General features: G+C 43.6%; 1 protein-coding gene across 2 annotated transcripts in view; it reads left to right on the top strand.

Annotated features, from left to right (window-relative positions):
• The window catches only part of rictora (RPTOR independent companion of MTOR, complex 2 a), a 212,054-nt gene that overhangs the window by 145,619 nt on the left and 47,188 nt on the right, over positions 1-19,247 (top strand). For both annotated transcript variants that reach the window (XM_072257524.1, XM_072257526.1), the window contains exons 23-29: positions 1,432-1,596; positions 3,594-3,670; positions 5,146-5,224; positions 10,097-10,206; positions 12,098-12,185; positions 13,657-13,749; positions 18,989-19,095. In XM_072257524.1, coding sequence (XP_072113625.1) covers positions 1,432-1,596; positions 3,594-3,670; positions 5,146-5,224; positions 10,097-10,206; positions 12,098-12,185; positions 13,657-13,749; positions 18,989-19,095 — 719 coding nt within the window. The remainder of the gene's footprint in view (positions 1-1,431; positions 1,597-3,593; positions 3,671-5,145; positions 5,225-10,096; positions 10,207-12,097; positions 12,186-13,656; positions 13,750-18,988; positions 19,096-19,247) is intronic.

The following is a 19,247-nucleotide window of genomic DNA, read 5'->3' on the forward strand; positions in this document are numbered from 1 at the left end:
CTTCTTTAATCATCATAGTTTCCATAACTTCCCTACCTGTTTCCTTTACTTTACACAATTCAATATCCTTCTCCTTAGTGAATATCGAAGAAAAGAAATTGTTCAAAATCTCCCCCATCTCTTTTGGTTCCACACATAGCTGTCCACTCTGATTCTCTAAGGGACCAATTTTATCCCTCACTACCCTTTTGCTATTAATATAACTGTGGAAACTCTTTGGATTTATTTTCACCTTACTTGCCAAAACAACCTCGTATCTTCTTTTAGCTTTTCTAATTTCTTTCTTAAGATTCTTTTTATTCTTTATATTCCTCGAGCACCTCATTTACTCCATGCTGCCTATATTTATTGTAGATATCTCTCTTTTTCCGAACCAAGTTTCCAATATCCCTGGAAAACCATGGCTCTCTCAAAGTTTTAGCCTTTCTTTTCAACCTAACAGGAACATAAAGACTCTGTACCCTCAAAATTTCACCTTTAAATGACCTCCATTTCTCCATTACATCCTTTGCATAAAACAATTTGTCCCAATCCACTCCTTCTAAATCCTTTCGCATCTCCTCAAAGTTAGCCTTTCTCCAATCAAAAATCTCAACCCTGGGTCCAGACCTATCCTTCTCCATAATTATATTGAAACTAATGGCATTGTGATCACTGGACCTGAAGTGCTCCCCAACACATATCTCCGTCACCTGACCTATCTCATTCCCTAACAGGAGATCCAACACTGCCCCTTCTCTAGTTGGTACCTCTGTGTATTGCTGCAAAAAACTATCCTGCACACATTTTACAAACTCCAAACCATCCAGCCCTTTTACAGTATGGGCTTCCCAGTCTACGTGTGGAAAATTAAAATCTCCCACAATCACAAACTTGTGCTTACTACAAATATCTGCTATCTCCTTACAAATTTGCTCCTCCACTTCTCGCTCCCCATTAGGTGGTCTAATATACACCCCTATAAGTGTTACTACACCTTTCCCATTCCTCAATTCCACCCAAATAGCCTCCCTAGACAAGACCTCTAATCTATCCTGCCAGAGCACCGCTGTAATATTTTCTCTGACAAGCAATGCAACACCTCCCTCTCTTGTCCCTCCAATTCTATCACACCTGAAGCAATGAAATCCAGGAATATTTAGTTGCCAATCACACCCCTCCTGCAACCACGTTTCACTAATAGCTACATCATCATATTTCCAGGTATCAATCCATGCTCTAAGCTCATCCACCTTTTAATAGAAGGATTTAAGTTTTTAATTCTGTGTTTCTGGTGTAGCTTTGAAAACTTATCCTATGCAAAAACTGATTGTAGTGAGATCAGCAAGACTTCTGCTACTTTTGCTTTAATTTGTGAGAGGAATAGACTAGGTTGTATCAGAGACACTTCCTGTGCCTCACCATCACTGGTTTGACTGCTGTCAATTTTAGAACTGCAGGTTGTATGCAACAAAACACTTGCGTGTCTTACTACGGGCCAACGTGGAGTTCTTCAGCAACTGGGGCATTGAGTTACTCGTGACGCAGCTGCACGATAAAAATAAAACTATTTCTTCCGAAGCACTTGATATCCTGGATGAGGCATGTGAGGACAAGGTGAGGCATAGAATTGAATGTAGAAATGAATGTTTAATACACTTTGTGTGATATTCTCTTAAGGTTATTTTACTTGGGTGTCACGGCAACGTGGCAGTAAGTGGAACCCTATTACATCTTGGAGTTCGGGGTTCAATTCTGGCACTAAACGTTCTCCCCGTGACCGTGTGGGTTTCCTCCAGGGCTCCAGTTTCCTCCCACGGTCCAAAGATGTACTGGTTAGTGGGTTAATTGGTCATTATAAATTATCCTGTGAATAGGCTGGGGTTAAGTAGGTGGGTTGCTGGCAGTATTACTAGACTGCATCTCTAAATAAAGATAAATACTTAATCTCAGGATTTAATTCACTTTGCTTACAAGATTCCCAGACTTCATCACTTGCATGTCCATCCGGAATGATGTAATGAGGGATATTGGAATTGGCATTTGGGACCTTGAACTGGTGGGACTGGGGAGCGGTGTTGAGAACAATTTCCGGCACCTCTGCTCGATGATCAGTCTGGACTGTCCGTTGCATCACTGGCACCAGCCTACCCACTATCAAGGCCGTACAGTATATACAGAAAGATCCAGTAGTATCATGAAGGATCCCACCCACCCTACTCATGGGCTGTCTGTCCCACTCCCATCAGGCAGGAGGCTACGTAGCATCCACACCAGGACCACCAGACTCAAAAACAGTTACTTTCCCCAAGCAGTAGGGCTGATCAACACCTCCACCCACTAACCCAACCCCACTCCACATCCCCAACCATCACTGCTTTATCATTTCCTGTCAGTCACGTTATGTACAGGCACACCTGTGCACTATTTTTTGGAAATACAATATACATTTTGTATGTATATGTTTATGGTATTTTTATTGTTTTTTATATGCTGCATTGGATCCAAAGTAACAATTATTTTGTTTTCCTTTAAACTAAACTAGTTGTTCCTGTAAAAACCTGACTTGACTTTTGACTTCAATACAAGTTTGCTGGCAATTTGTGACGGGCGTTCCTAAGTATTTAAACCATGACCCTGTCTTCAAGCTCGTTTACAGCAGTCGCACGTTTGATCTACACTGATTTAAAAGACAGCAGTCACCTGAAACTGCTCCTTGTCATTTTAGATGGTTGGGATATTAGGGTTAAAGTAGGTGACTCCAATTACCAAGGTGGGGGGGGAAGGGAGATAAATTTTAAACGTTTCTTTTAACTGTTCTAAATGTTTACAATGTTTATCATTGCAAAGCTACTCCTGGGATTAGATTGTCTGTCGAATATTGAAGGGCCTAGTTAGAGTGGATGTGGAGAGGGTGTTTCCAATAGTCGGGGAGTCTAGGACCCGAGAGCAAAGTCTCAGAATACAAGGATGTTCCCTTTAGAACACGGGGAGGTGGAATTTCTTTAGCCAGAAGGAAGTGAATCTGGAATTCATTGCCACAGATGTCTGTGGAGGCCAAGTCATTGGATGTATGTAAAGCGGTGGTTGATAGATTCTTGATTAGTCAGGGTGTCAGAGGTTATGGAGAGAAGGCAGGAGAATGGGGTTGAGAGGGATACTAAATCAGCCATGATTGAATAACAGAGTGGACTTGATGGGCCAAATGGCCTGATTCTGCTCCTTTGTCTAATAGTCTTGGTGAAATTTTAGTCTTAACTGTTGTGGTTCAAGCACTGCTGCACTTGACCGTAGATTTCAAAGTGCACGCATTGCAAACAGAGTGATGCATTGGCAGAGATGCATCCTTTGTTGGAGAGTTCGCATCTGGCTTCCAGTTGCACACTCCTCTGCACATGAAACATTGCCTGTCATTGCAAAAAGAACATGTCATTGCCATCTTGGTCACCATCATTTCAGGCTGTATGGACATTTCTTTAACCGCTCATAATCAGGACTGGAGTGTCAGTCAATATTGTGGTCAAATCCAGGTGAGCTGGAAGCTAGCGATTGAGCTGAAATATGAGGACATTCTTACCAATGATCCATTTGAAACTTTCTTTCTCATTCTCCAGGCTAACCTACATGCACTGATCCAGTTGAAGCCAGCTTTAACCCACCTTGGAGACAAAGGATTGCTGTTACTCCTCCGGTGAGTGTGGTTGTTCAATGTTCCAGTTTCCACTGGCTGCACGTCTAACAATCTTAGAAATAAGTCCAATCTGACGCAGCTTCTCCCTGTCATGTTAAACTCAGAAATGTCAGCACAGGAGAAGGCTCTTCAACTCAGTGAAGTTCAGGTACAAGAAATCCATCAGCTCCCTTCCCCTGCAAATTGCACTCCTCCAGTGCTATCCTTCAGGGTGATACGGTAGCGTAGTGGTTGGTGTAACACTTTATATTGCCAGTGATCGTGATCCGATTCCTACCGCTGTCTATAAGGAGTTTGTAAATTCTCCTTGTGACAGTGTGGATTTCCCCCGGGTGCCCCAGTTTCCTCCCACATTCCAAAGACTTGTGGGTTAGTATGTTGGCACCGGAAGCACGGCAACACTTTCAAGGTTTCAAAGTACATTTATTATCAAAGTATGTATACAGAATACAACTCTGAGATTTGTCGTCCCGCAGGCAGTTGCAAAACAAAGAAACACCATGGAACCTGTTCAAGAAAACATCAGGCACCTTGTAGGCACATCCTCTGAATGTGTTGGTTGTTAATGCAAAGGGATGCATTTCACTGACAAATAAAGCTAATTTTTCAATCAAGTTCCCCTTTGAAGACACGAGTTGATTCTGTTTCAGACAATGAATTAGAGCTCATAATTACTGTTTTTGTATCCTTGACTCATTGTTTTAAACCTGTTTTCCCTAGACCTTTACTCCAACAAGAATGATCCCAGTTACTCTAAAGATAATCATACACCTATAAGCTTTCATCACTATTGCAACCAAGCTCCAATCTGAAAATGACAGTATCGCCACTCTGTTCTAAAACAATTTTGGCTCATACTGTAATGGATCCTCAAGTCAACTGACTTCAGTTTTATTAGCTAGTCTTTAATGGTGGAATTTATCAAATGCCTTCTGAAAATTCCAGTGCAGCCAACAGTAAATGCATACCTTTATGACCCATTCTGTAGTTTTCAATCCCTTAAAAAATGTACTGGTGAGTGGGAAAACAAATATTGAGAATTATAGAATATAAGTTATTAGACATAGTAATCAAAATGAAAAACATTTGAAACGTCAACTAAACATTACAACTAATCTAAGGGATCATACCCATAAACGCTCCCTGCCATTTCTGTATGTGGATTTTTCAGTCTCTTTATTTCTTCCTGTTATTGTTTCTCCCACCTCTCTCTGTCTCTTTTGCTTCCTCTTGCTCCCTCCTTCCTGCCATCTGTCCACATCTCTTACTGCTCCTCTTTCCCTGTTTTCTCACTCTCCCCTTCCTCCCTGCGTCCCCTCTTTCTTGTGACGAAGGAGGTTTTACCACAAAATTAAAAGCTAGACATTTAGTCTAGGCAGGAATCAGTTTAATCCTCTGGTCGCTTTTTGATCGGTACTATTATTTGTGCTTTGTTGGTAACTAGGTTTCTGATAGAATTTGATTTATTTTCCCAGGTTTTTGTCCATCCCCAAGGGATTCTCCTACCTGAATGAGAGGGGTTATGTTACCAAACAGCTGGAAAAATGGCAGCAGGTGAGCGGTGGCAAAATCTCTTCAAAGGTGTTTGATTACCAGGTGGTCAATAAAATCTTCGGTCTTGCGACTGCAGTCAAAAGAAGCAATTTACTGCAGTTTGACACTTGCAGCATGTATTTGTTCAAGATCGTTTCGTGTAATTTCCAGTAAACAAGTGTAAAGGAGAATGAAGTAATTGTTACTCCAGATCCGATGCAATGTAAAAAAGAACACAATAATAAATATAAATCCATTAGATAGCTTACATAATAGACAGTTGCAAGAAAAGGTTTGTGAACTGTTTGTATTACCTAATTTTCGGTAATAACTACTCATAAAATGTGGTCTGATTTTCATCTAAGTCATAATAATCGACAAACGCAGTCTGCCTAAACTGATAACACACAAACAGTTGTGCTTTTCATGTCATTATTGAACACATTGTTTAATCGTCCTCAGTCCAGGCTGGAAAAAGTATGTGAAACCTTCTATTTAATAACCGCTAGAACCTCCTTCAGCAGCGGTAACCTCCACCAAACATTTTCTTTAACTGATCAGGCTTGCTTCCATACAAAACTGTTACAGTTCATCAATATTTCTGGGATACCTTGCAGGAACGCAGCATCAGTTCGTGCCGCAGCATCTCAATTGGGGTAGTCTGGACTCTGACTTGGCCATTCCAAAATACAAATTTTCTTCTTTTTAAACCATTCTGTTGTTGACTTGCTCTTGTGCTTCGGATCATTGTCTTGTTGCATCATCCAACTTCTATTAAGCTTCCAGTGATGGACCGCTATCCTGTAAAATGTCTAGATACAATCTTGAATTCATTGATCCCTCAACAATTGCAAGCTGACCAGGCCCTGAGTCAGCAAAGCAGCCCCAAACCATGATGCTCCTTCCACTGTGCTTCACAGTTGGGATGAGATTTTGGTGTTGGTGTGCAGTGCTCTTTTTCCTCCAAACATTGGGGAATGTATTTCTGCCAAAAAGTTTAACTTTTTCTCATCTGTCCACAGAACATTGTCCCAGAAGTGTTGTGGAACATCCAGGTGGTCCTTTGCAAACTTGAGACATGCAGCAATGTTTTTGTTTTGTTTCAGTGGTTTCCTCCTGTGGTGTCCTTCCATGAGCACCATTCTTGTTCAGAGTTTTTCTTCTAGTGGACACATGAGCAGAGACTTCAACAAGTCATAGAGATTTTAGCAAGCTACAGAGATTTTTGCACGACTTTGGCTGGTACCGTTGGGTTCTTTCTTACCTCCTTCAGCACTGCACATTGGTGCTCTTGGTGTGACCTTTGCAGGATGCCCACTCCTAGGGAGAGTAGCAACAGTACCGAGTTTCCTCCATTTGTAGGCAATATCTCTTACTGTGGACTGATGAACACTCAGGTCTTTAGAAATTCTTTTGTAGCTTTCTCCAGCTTTATGCATCTCTACAATTCTTCTTCTAAGATCCTATGAAAGTAGTTTTGATTGAGGCATGGTGCACGTAAACAGATCTTTGTTGAGGAGAGCAGGCCTTGTGTGCCTTCTTTATAGGGCAGTGCACCTCTACACCCCACACCTCCAATCCCATCTCATAGATTGGAACACCCGACTCCAAATAGCTTTTGTAGAAGGCATTACCCCAGAAGTTCACATACTTTTTTGAACCTAGACTGTGATTGTTTAAATGGTGTACTCAACATTGGTGAGAAAAAGTACAATTGTTTGTGTGTTATTAGTTTAGGCAAATTGTGTTTGTCCATTAATGTGACTTCGATGAAGATCAGCCTACATTTTATGAGTAATTAGAGAAACCAGGTAATTGCAAAGGGTTCACAAACTTTTCCTTGTAACTGTACATTGATTGTATGTCCATAAAGTGAGTGTCTGTACCTAAGGTGGCTGACAGGAAATGATAGAGCAGTTGTGGTTGGGGGTGTGGAGGTGTTGATCAGCCTTACTGCTTGGGGAAAGTTTTTTTGTGTCTGGTGTTCCTGGTGTGGATGCTACATAGTCTCCCTCCTGGTGAGAGTGGGACAAACAGTCTATGAGCAGGGTGTGCGGGGTCCTTCATGATGCCAGTAGCCCCTTTCCGGCACCTTTCTGTTTATATATCCTTGACCTTGATGGCAGGTGGGATGGTGCGGGTGATACTTTTGGGCAGTTTTAAATACTCGTTGTAGAGCCTTCCTGTCCACCTCCAGCAATACACACAAGATGCTGGAGGAACTCAGCAGGTCAGGCAGCGTCTGCGGAAAAGAGTACAGTCGACGTTTTGGACCGAGTCCCTGCTGAGTTCCTCCAGCATTTTGTGTGTGTTGCTCAGATTTGCAGCATCTGCAGATTTTCTCTAGTCTGTCTGCCATGGTGCAGTTTCCATACCATGTACAGCATGGCATAGTGGGTCAGCAGAAACAATATGTATCAGAGAATACAATAATGGTGTGGTTTCTGTCTCATGTTCACTGCCCTCTGTGTGAAGTACTCAATCCGAATCGTCAGAGACACATAGGAAGGAAGCGTAGACTATTTAGGACTAATGTGAGGAAAAGTTGTTTCAGAGTGGTAAGTATTTGGAATTCTGTTGCTCAGGTAGCTGTGGAGGTCCGGTTATTACATTCAAACTGAGATCTATAGATTTTTGGGGGTATTAGAGCAATAATGGAATATGAGGATATAACAGAAGTTGTGTTGATATAGAAGATCAACCATGATCTTACTGAATGGTAGAGCAGGTTTGGGATGTCAAAAATATAAAAATAAATGTGGAGCAGAGTATGAAAATGTGGCAGGAGCAGAGGTTGGGAATGGCGAGGGTGGAGCACTGCGGGTGGGACGTGGGACAGTTGGCAGAGAAGGAGTGCAGGGGCAGGGGTGGCATTGGTACAGTCACACCCGGCCCTGCGGCACCAGGCAAGGTCATTTGATTCCAAACAATTGGTTTACTGATCCTTACAGAATGTCTTTCTATTGCTTCCCGACCCCTTTCCCCAACCATGATTTCCCTCTCCTCTCTGCCCCCTCCCCACTCTCAGTCCACTGTAGAGACCCCCATCATCACTCTAACATTGTAAAATTAGTTTTTCTTTTGCAGCAGCAGTACAATGTAAGACATAAAATTACTACAGTACTGTGCAATGGTCCAAGCACCCTAGCGAGACTTTTGCACAATATCATACTTTTCAAATGACCTTTTGTGTTCTGCTGCCTCCAGCACATCCTTAGGTTGTTAATGCGAACAACACATTTCTCTGTGTGTTATGATGTACGTGTGGTGCCACAGGATATAGGCTGCCTTTATCCTGTGGCACCATGCACAGATCATACCCCTCGGGTCCTCCTCCTTTCCCTGCACCTCCACTAAAGGTTTTCCTTAATCATGCCTGCCAGTGATATTTAATGTCCCTTCTTTGTCCTCCTAATCTTGTTTCTAATTGGCCCCTAGACTTTCTGTATTCTGAAATGGTAAAAAGCTGCTTTCAGTTCCCTCTATCTGCCATGTGCTTCCATCCCTCACTCTCCTTGGCATCCGAGATTTTTGAATGTTGTCTTTGCCTTTCGGTCTTGGAGGGAGGTGTTGGCCTGAACAAAGTACATTTGTTTTTGGAGTATGTATACTATATATAATTGCAAGAAAAAAATTTGTGAACCCTTTACAATTACCTGGTTTTCTGCATTAATTACTCATAAAATGTGTTCTGATCTTCATCTAATTCACAATAATAGACAAACTCAGTCTGCCTTAACTAATAACACTTGCAAACAGTTGTACTTTTCATGTCTTTATTGGTCATATTGTTTAGTCATTCACATTCCAGGCTGGAAAAAGTATGTGAATCGTTGTATTTAATAATTGATAGAACCTCCATTAGCAGCAATAACCTCCACCAAGCATTTTCTGTAGCTGCTGATCAGACTTGCACAACGGTGAGGCATTGTAGACCATTCTTCCATACAAAACTGTTTCAGTTCATCAATATTTCTGGGATACCTTGCATGCACAGCCCTTACAGGCGGCCACAATACAGAAGAAAACACAATAGAGCCCATTAAAAAAGACCTTTAGACACCCACTGTGCAAAAAAAAATCAACTTGTGCAAACAGAAAGTAAGCAAATAACGTTCAGAGCTAAAGTTTGCGAAAGTTCACAGCCACAAAGCCAGTCATCACTGTAACTAGTCCAGGAAGCCTGTTAGTTGCAGTCCACAGCCTTAGTTCAGCACAGAGATGAGTAAATCTCACCGTGCAGCAAGTTGAATACTGGCCTGTCCCTTGCCTCTGGCCCCAACACCCTGACCTTAATTCAGCCAAACATTGGCTTGACCCTCGCTCTCGGGCCCAGACCCTGCTACCTCGAGCCAGCCCATACCTGACCTTTCCAATCAGATTGATTTGTGTTCAGAATCCTACCCAGGACAGTAGATGCAGCTAAGTGGAGCAGCTCTCTATGATGTGACCATATCCATCGTGCGAACACTCAGGACAGGGATATTGGAGTTTATATACCCAGCCATATGCACAGCTTGATGCAACCACATGCAAAGTTACCTACTGAAATAGGGGCAACATTAGAGCTATCTGTCAACTGGTAAATGGGAATTTCATGGTTCTGGAAACAGAGGACTGTTGTAATCAAGGTACAATGAATTGTTTCACAGCAGGCAGACTCTCAGTGCTCCTGTGGTAAATAAAGGCCATGTGAAAACTTAGAATTCAATAGACTAGCCTTTTCCTTTGACCTATAAAGCCATATGATCAGGGACACTGGTAAAGTACCCAATATTAGAGTAAATCAGGATGAATGCTGATCCTGGGCATGTGTCCCATCATGTCATAGTTCAAAGATGAATAGAACATAGAGCATTGTATCAGCTTTGTAAAGAACTTTTGTATCTTCAGGAATACAACTTGAAATATGTGGATCTGATTGAAGAAAAACTAAACGAGGCACTCACTACATACCGCAAACCCGCTGATGGGGAGAACTATGTGCGCCGCACTAACCACAGGTAAGGGACTGGGAGAGCTTGATTGCACAAAACCCACTGTTAATCAGTACTCTGGTTCTTGTTTTATAATATCTAACTAATAAGTTACCTTGAAAGAGAAAGTTGCATATGAAAGAAATTGTTTGATTTGTTATACGACATTGAACACTGCAGCAGAGTTAAGATCCTTCAGTTCATGATGCTGTGCTAACCTTTTAACCAACTCCAAGATGAATATAACCTTTCTCTCCCACATAGCTCTCCATTTTTCTATCATCCATATCTCTCAAACGCCCCTAATGTGTCTGCCTCTATCACCACTCCTGGCAGGACGCTCCACACACCCACCACTCTGATTTAAAACAAAAACCTACTTTTGACACCATTCCCCCCTATACTTGCCCCCAGTCACCTTAACTTTATACCCTCCCCTCATTAGCTATCTCCCCCCCCCCCCAGGGGGGAGTCTCTGACTGTCCATAGAGTGGGCACTTTATGTCTCTTGTCACTTTGTTTTCCACTGTATTCTCTGCACTTCTTTGTGTGGAATTTGCTGACTTGGTGAGCCCATTTCATTTCTGAATTACTAACATTGTCTACAAAGAGTGCATATAATGGATGTGGATTAGGCTTTTTATATAATCACTTGCTGTCGTTTGATTCAATGTTCACATCTGGCTGATCAAAACCTGGCACAGGCAAATCATGGTGACACAGCTGGTGGTCACTGTTCCAGCCAACCGCATCTAACCCTGACCTCCAGCGGAGTTAGCACTTTCTCCTGCTGGTTTCCTCCCCAAAGACATCGATTACAGGGTTACTTTCCTCCTGTAATTTGCCCCTAGTGTGTGTCAATAGTCTAGTCTGGAGACAGTTAGTTCAAAGTATGTATACTATAGTTACCTCAGATTCATTTTCTTTCAGGCATTAACAGGAAAAAGAAATACGATAGAATTTATGAGAAACTGTACATATACAAAGATTGACAGCCAATGTGTAAAAGAAGATCAACTGAGAATTTGTAAGGAGCCCTCGAGTCTGTAGGTTGTAGAATCAGTTCAGAGTTGTGGTGAGTGAAGTTGTCCACACTGGTTCAGGAGCCTGATGGTTGTAGGATAATAACTGTTCCTGAACCTGTTGGGGTCGGATCTAAGCCTGTCTGATAGTATGAGCAAGAAGCGAGCATGGCTTGGCTCTTTGATGGTGGATGCTGCCTTTTTGTGGCAGTGCTCTGAGTAGATGTGCTCAATGGTGGGGAGGTATTTGCCTGCGATGGATTGGGCTGTATCCATCACTTTCTGTATGCAGGCTGGGCTTTGTTTCCATACCAAGCCATGATGCATTCACTGTTTATCTATACAGGTTTATCAAAGTTTTTGGTGAAATGCTGAATCTACGTAAGCTTCTAAGAAGTTGGTGGGAAAGTGGGGAGAATTTAAAAAGTGATAGTAGTTTAGTTTAAGATGGGCGGGTGCTCAGTGGTTGGCAGAGGCTTGTTGGGCTGAAGGGCCTGTTTCTGCAATGCATTACCCGTTATGTCTCGATTATAAGATCGGTTTTGTGCAGTGACAGGCTTTGGCCACTGGGTGTCAGACGTGTATCATGAGCAAAAATTAAAGCTAGTAAAATAGGTGAGGTCACTTGACACTGAACATGTTACACCAGCTTTATACTTGAACCACTTGTGTCCATCATAGTCTCCAAAATGATGCAACAATTGCTCTTAAAATCATTTGTTTTATAATATTGGAATATATTGAAATATGGTATAAGACATGCAAGTTTTCCTGTTCCTCTCTCAAAACTAGATTCAAGAACTAATTGTATATCTGCAGATTTCAATATGGAGCTTGAATTGTAGAGCAATAACTCATAACGTTTCTCTATTGTAAACTTGATTTTCTACTTCTAGGTTACAGCGGCCTTATGTTTATTTACCTGTTCATCTGTACAGCCAGTTGGTGCATCATAAAACAGGCTGCCATTTACTAGAGACCCAGGTTAGAAAATCTTTGTACAACTCTTTCAAAATGATAAATACGATGCATCCTCGTGGCTACAGTTACAGTGATTACAAACAGCGAACAATGGCACATGCAAGTGCTCTGAACCAATAACCCTGTCGCCTCACTCAGGTGTACAAGAGATTCTGCAGATGGTGCAAATCTTGAGCAACGCTTATAAAATGTGGAAGAACTGAGCATGAACTTAACATCTGGGGGGGGGGGGGAATAAAACATGTCTTGGCCCAAAATGTCAACTCTTGATTTCCCCTCTGCAGATACTGCCTGAGTTCCTCCAGCATCTTGTGTCTGTTACTCCTCTTACAGATTTTGCCTGATTTGAGTGTTCTTAACATTTATCTGAAACAAAAATGGAAGTAGTATCATTTCTGAGCATTTCACACAGCCCAGATGAGGCCCTCCGTTGGTCAGAGTCAACCATGGGTGTTGCATTTACGTGATACACAAGCCAGGGCAGTACGATATGGAGAGCAAGCTGTTGCCCGTATAGCTGGCCCCCCTCTCCCCGCTGCTGATGAATCCAAAAGAATGACAGAGACTGATAGCTTGGTACCAGCAGCATTGCAGCAGTTGATGGTCAGCGTTGAACTCAACATTGGTCTGCTTTAGGACTCCAGTTCCAGATTTTTCCTTGGGGTTTACTCCTGAAGCCTTCCCCATGAGTGGGTATAGCTGAGGGGTTTTCATTCTCCTAGGTGAGTTGCCAGCCATGGGTGACGAGCCCCATCTGCCCAAAGGTGCCAGTAACCCACCTTTGCCCCTTTGTCAGTAGAAACGGTTCTGCCAGGCTTAGTAGCTAAGCCACGTGTGAAAGCCAGGAGCTGGACTTGGTTGTCAGAGTCTATTTGAGGCATTTAATAGGTATTGGGAGCTTATTCCCACTGCCCTTCCCCCCCCTCCACCCCCACCCCCACCCCCATCCCCGGCTATGACTACCTTGCGGAACCGTAAGAGATCACAGCCTCTAATTAATGAGAAACAGACTAATGATACAGGTCATTAAGCCACTTCTGATGTTCACTCTTTGTTTCTCTTCCCATAAAAGGCTGCCAGACCTGCTGTGTGTTTCCAGAATATTTTGGTTTTGTTAATTTCCCAACTGTTTTCTGCCTGGTTTGAGTTTTTTCCAATGTGTGTCTAGTCTGAGGCAGACAGAGGACTCGGCGAGTTTTTCCCCATGCTGTTCATGCTGTGGGCGTGTTTGAACAGTGGGCTGTACGCTCGTTAACACTGTCAATGCTGTTGTTTTGTTGTGTGTTTTTCTGCTGAACAATGTGGGCATGCTATATTAGTGCTGGAATGGGGACACTTGCAGGCTGCCCCCAGCAGTTCCTTGGAGTGTGTCGGTTGTTTACGCAAACAACACATTTCACTGCATGTGACAAATAAATTTGAATGTTGAAGGGACTGGAACCTTACTGGATACTGTCGATGGTTTTATTTTCAGAGCATTGTTCCGGACTTGAGTTACGTGGTGCGTTCACCTGCGCTGGATAAATGGGATGGTGTAAAGCAGCTGAAGGCAGCACTCTGGGCCCTGGTAAGAGCAACGTCGTTAACTATTCCATATGTGTTGCCAACTCGTTCAGATCATAAGACCATAAGATATAGGAGCAGAGGTAGGCCATTCGGCCCCTTGAGTCTACTCCACCATTCAATCATGGCTAATCCAATTCTTCCAGTTATCCCCACTCCCCTGCCTTCACCCCATACCCTTTGATGCCCTGACTAATCAAAAACCTATCTATCTCGGAGTTATAGGCAGATGGTCACACCAGGGCCACAGGAGACAGACAAGTGGGTAAAAGTCGGGAGAGGGAAGGGGAAGAGTCGGGTGCTAGAGAGTACCCCAGTGGCTGTACCCCTTGACAATAGGTACTCCTGTTTGAGTACTGCTGGGGGAGGAACAGCTTCCCTGGGGGAAGTAACAGTGGTCGTGCCTCTGGCACAGAGTCCAATCCTGTGGCTCAGAAGGGTAGGGAAAGGAAGAGGAAGGCAGTAGTGATAGGGGACTATAGTTAGGGAGTTAGACAGGCGATTCTGTGGACGCAGCCAGAGGTGGTGGTACAGAGCGGGACCAATGACATAGGTAGGAAAAGGGAAGAGGTCCTGAAAACAGACTATAGGGAATTAGGAAGGAAATTGAGAAGCAGGACCGCAAAGGTAGTAATCTCAGGATTACTGCCTGTGCCACGTGACAGTGAGTATAGGAATAGAATGAGGTGGAGGATAAACGTGTGGCTGAGGGATTGGAGCAAGGGGCAGGGATTCAGATTTCTGGATCATTGGGACCTCTTTTGGGGCAGGTGTGACCTGTACAAAAAGGATGGGTTGCACTTGAATCCCAGGGGGACCAATATCCTGGTGGGGAGGTTTGCTAAGGCTACTGGGGAGAGTTTAAACTAGAATTGTTGGGGGATGGGAACCGAACTGAAGAGACTGGGGAAGAGGAGGTTGGCTCACAAATAGAGAAAGCTTGTAGACAGTGTGTGAGGGAGGATAGGCAGGTGATAGAGAAGGGATGCGCTCAGACTGATGGTTTGAGATGTGTCTATTTTAATGCAAGGAGTGTTGTGAACAAAGCGGATGAGCTTAGAGCGTAGATCAGTACTTGGAGCTATGATGTGGTGGCCATTACAGAGACTTGGATAGCTCAGGGGCGGGAATGGTTACTTCAAGTGCCGGGTTTTAGATGTTTCAGAAAGGACAGGGAGGGAGGCAAAAGAGGTGGGGGCATGGCACTGTTGATCAGAGATAGTGTCACGGCTGCAGAAAAGGAGGAAGACACGAAGGGATTGTCTACGGAGTCTCTGTGGGTGGAGGTTAGAAACAGGAAGGGGTCAATAACTTTACTGGGTGTTTTTTACAGGCTGCCCAATAGTAACAGGGATATCAAGGAGCAGATAGGGAAACAGATCCTGGAAAGGTGTAATAATAACAGAGTTGTCGTGATGAGAGATTTTAATTTACCAAATATCGATTGGCATCTCCCTAGAGCAAGGGGTTTGTATGCTCTCTCTTGCTTTTACTTTGGCTCTGACTTCACTTGTCAGCCATGGTAGTGTCCTACCCTTTGAAAATTTCTTCTGATTTGGAATCTATCTGTCTTGCACTTCCCTCATTTTTCACAGAAACTCCAGCCATTGCTGCTCTGCTGTCCTTCCTGCAAATGTCCCTTTCCAGTCAACTTCGGCCAGTTCCCCTCTCATGCCATTGTAATTTCCTTTATTCCACTGAAATACAGACTCATTGGATTTTATTTTCTCCTTCTCAAATTTCAATGTGAACTCGATCATATTGTGCTGGTGGAACGCAGCAGGCCAGGCAGCATCTATAGGAAGAGGTACAGTCAACGTTTTGGGCCAAGACCCTTCGTCCTGACCCTTATGCATTTTGTATGTATTGCTTGAATTTCCAGCATCTGCGGATTTCCTCGTGTTTTTGATCATATTGTGATCACTGTTCCCTAAGGGTTCCTTAACCTTAAGCTTTTTATCACCTCTGGATCATTGCACAAAACCCAATCTAACACAGCCAATCCCCTTGTGGGCTCAACAACAAGCTGTTCTTAAAAAGCCATTCCTTGGGCATTCTACAAATTCTCTCTCTTGAGGTCCAGTACTGACCTAGTTTTCCCAATCCACTTTCATGTTAAAATCCCGTATGATTATCATGACATTGCCCTTCTGATATGCCTTTTCTATCTCCTGCTGTAATTTGTAATCCACATCCGAGCTGCTGTTTGGAGGCTTATATACAACTGCCATTAGGGCCCTTTTACCCTTGCTGTTTCTTAACTCAACCCATAGAGACTCTACACCTTCTGATCCTATGTCATCCCTTTCCAATGGTTTAATATTATTTCTTGTACACAGAGCCACACCACCCCCTCTGCCTGCTAACCTATCTTTCCGATATACTGCATATCCTTGGATGTTCAACTCCCAATGGCAGTCATCCTTTAGCCAAGTTTCAGAGATGGCCACAATGTCATATTTGCCAATCTGTAGCTGAATTTCAAGATCATCCATTTTATTCCTTATGCTGCATGCACTCAAATACAACACTCTCAGTCCAGTATTTGTTGCTTTCTGATTTAACTGCACCACTCCAGTTCCCATCCCCCTGCCAGATTAGATTATCCCTCCCTAACAGCTCTATTAAACCTGCCTGCTAGGACATTGGACCCCTTTGGGTTCAGGTGTAACCTATCCTTTTTGTACAGGTCGTTCCTCCCCCAGAAGGAGCCCCAACGATTCAGGAATCTGAAGCCCTGCCCCCTACACCAGTCTTTCAGTCACACATTAATATGCCTGATCATGCTATTCTTGCACTCACTAGCACGTGGCACAGGCAGCAGTCCTGAGATTACTACCCTAGAGGTCCTGCCTTTCAGCTTCCTACCTAACTCCCTGAATTCTCTCTTCAGGACCTCCTCCCTTTTCCTACCTATGTCATTGGTACCAACTTGTACCAAGACTTCTGGCTGTTCACCCTCTCCCTTCAGAATACTCTGCACCCAATCAGAGACCTCCCGTACCCTGGCACCTGGGAGACAACACTCCATGTGGGTACCTCTGTCACTGAGGTTATAGACTTTCCAACCTGAATGAAAATCAGTGATAGAGATATCACTGGTTGGAAAGTCTATAACCTCAGTGTTTGTGGTTGTACATACTACTGATACAGGCAGGGCTTGGAATTGAGTTAAACAAATCATTTCAAAGTCGCTGGTGAATGCAGCAGGCCAAGCAGCATCTCTAGAAAGAGGTACAGTCGACGTTTCAGGCCGAGACCCTTCGTCAGGACTAGACGAAGGGTCTCGTCCTGAAACGTGGACTGTACCTCTTCCTAGGGATGCTGCCTGGCCTGCTGCATTCACCAGCAACTTTGATGTGTGTTGCTTGAATTTCCAGCATCTGCAGAATCCCTGTTGTAAACAAATCATTTCTAGTTTCTGAGCTTTTGCCCTATCCTTCCGCTCACCAGGCCCCTGCTCAGTGGGTCATTAGTTCCCATGCTGCCGTACCTTCACCTGGACCTCTGGTGTCCACACTGCTTCCCACTAACTGGGACCCTGACACCCACTGGGTGACATCTATAACACAGAACGACACAGCAGAGTGCAGGCATTTTGGCTCATGATGTTGTGCCGACTTTTTACCCTACTCTAAGTTCAATCTAACCCGTCCCTCCTACATGGCCTTCTGTTTTTCTATCATCCGTGTGCCTATGTATCTGCCTCTGTCTTTACCTCTGGCAGGGTGTTCCATGTGCACACCATTCTCTGTGCAAAGAATACTGACTTTGTTTCTAGTTACCCTTGTACTACCATTTCTCTGGAGTGAAGGAGGATGAGAGATGTACAAGATGATAAGAGGTATAGATCGAATAGACAGCCAGAGACTTTTCCCAGGGCAGAAATGGATAATACGAGAAGGCATAACTTCAAGGTGATTGGAGGAGAATGTAGGGGTGGATGTCAGAGGTACATTTTTTACACAGTGGAACACACTGCTGGGTTGTGGTTGAGGCAGTTAAATTAGGGAGATGTACGAGGCCCTTAGGTGGGCACGTGGATGAATGTAATGGAGGGTTATGTAGGAGGGAAGGGTTAGATTGATAATAGAGTAGTGTAAAACACTTGCACAACATAGTGGGTCAATGGGTCATCATATGTTGTACACCATACAACTGTGCTGTACTCTTCTATGTTCTATAAATGGTTCTGAGCTAAGAGAGGTTTTGGGGCTCCACACATCCAGGCAGGTAAAGAGTAACCTGTGTCTTACTGGGGTCATGCAGCAGAGTTTTCGGCCTTGGGCCTGCTCTTATAACTATGTGGTGGGCCTAGTTGGGTTAATGGTTGCTGACGAGGGGTTGGGGGCACCATGGCAGTGTGGCAGTTCGTGCAACGCTATTACAGTTCGGGCATTCCGGAGTTTGGAGTTCATTTCTGCTGCTGCTCTGTAAGGTTTTTACACATCCTCCATGGGTTTTCTCCAGGTCCTCTGGTTTCCTCCCACAGTCCAAAGACATTAATTGGTCATTGTGAATTGTCCCATGATTAGATTAGGGTTAATTGCCTTTGTGAGCTGAGACTGCTCAGCGTGAAGGGCCAGAGGTGCCTACTCCGTGGTGTAGAGATAAATAAATACTGAATTCTACAAGAATAATAGTTCTTTTAGTTCTCTGCCATTTCTCTAAACAGAAACAAAGCATCCCCTCCCCCTCTCCTTCAGTATGTTTCCCCAGTCACCAAGTCCCATGTTCCATACTGTGAAGTAGTTCTCCAGTAAGTCCATGTGAGGGGATGTACATCTGAGCAAAGCTTTCTTGTATTTGCACCTGTTTGTTTTCCGAAGACCAGAGTCATCCGTATTGGGAGTAATTATCTGGTGGCCAATTCTAGATGCCACCTTTCTCTTTCAAAGTTCAAAGTGAATATATTATCAAAGTACATATATGTCGTATACAACCGTGAGATTCATTTTCTTGTGGCTGTTTACAGTAGCTGCAAAGAAACCCAATCGAATCTACAAAAACTACACACCGAGGTGGACAAGAAACTGATGTGCAAAAGGTAGCAGACCATGTGAATTCAAAACAATAAGTAATAATAAATCAATAACACTGGCAACACGAGTTATAGAGTCCCTGAAAGTGAGTCCGTAGGTTGTGGAATCAGTTCAGAGTTGAGGTGAATGAAGTTATCCACGTTGGTTCAGGGGCCTTGGATCTGCAGCAGGATTGTGATCTGAATGTGATTTGAATTTCAGGGGAACATCGGATCATCAAATTGGGGATTGAACCTTCTTCAAGAAGAGAATGTGATCCCTGATATTATTGTCCTGGCCCAGACGTGTGAGATTCTTTCAGTTAGAGGGTGAGTAGTGATCCTCTCAGGAAGTAGACCTGCGGAAGTGTAATCTGTATGGTAGTAATATCAGTAATAGCTGATACTGTTAGTTTGATCACCAGAGAGTATTTGAGGTGTCATCAATACTGACCTAACTTAGGAGTGTAACCATCAAAGTA

The sequence above is a fragment of the Mobula birostris genome, chromosome 5 (genome assembly GCF_030028105.1).
Source record: "Mobula birostris isolate sMobBir1 chromosome 5, sMobBir1.hap1, whole genome shotgun sequence".
In the NCBI taxonomy this organism is placed as follows: domain Eukaryota; kingdom Metazoa; phylum Chordata; class Chondrichthyes; order Myliobatiformes; family Myliobatidae; genus Mobula; species Mobula birostris.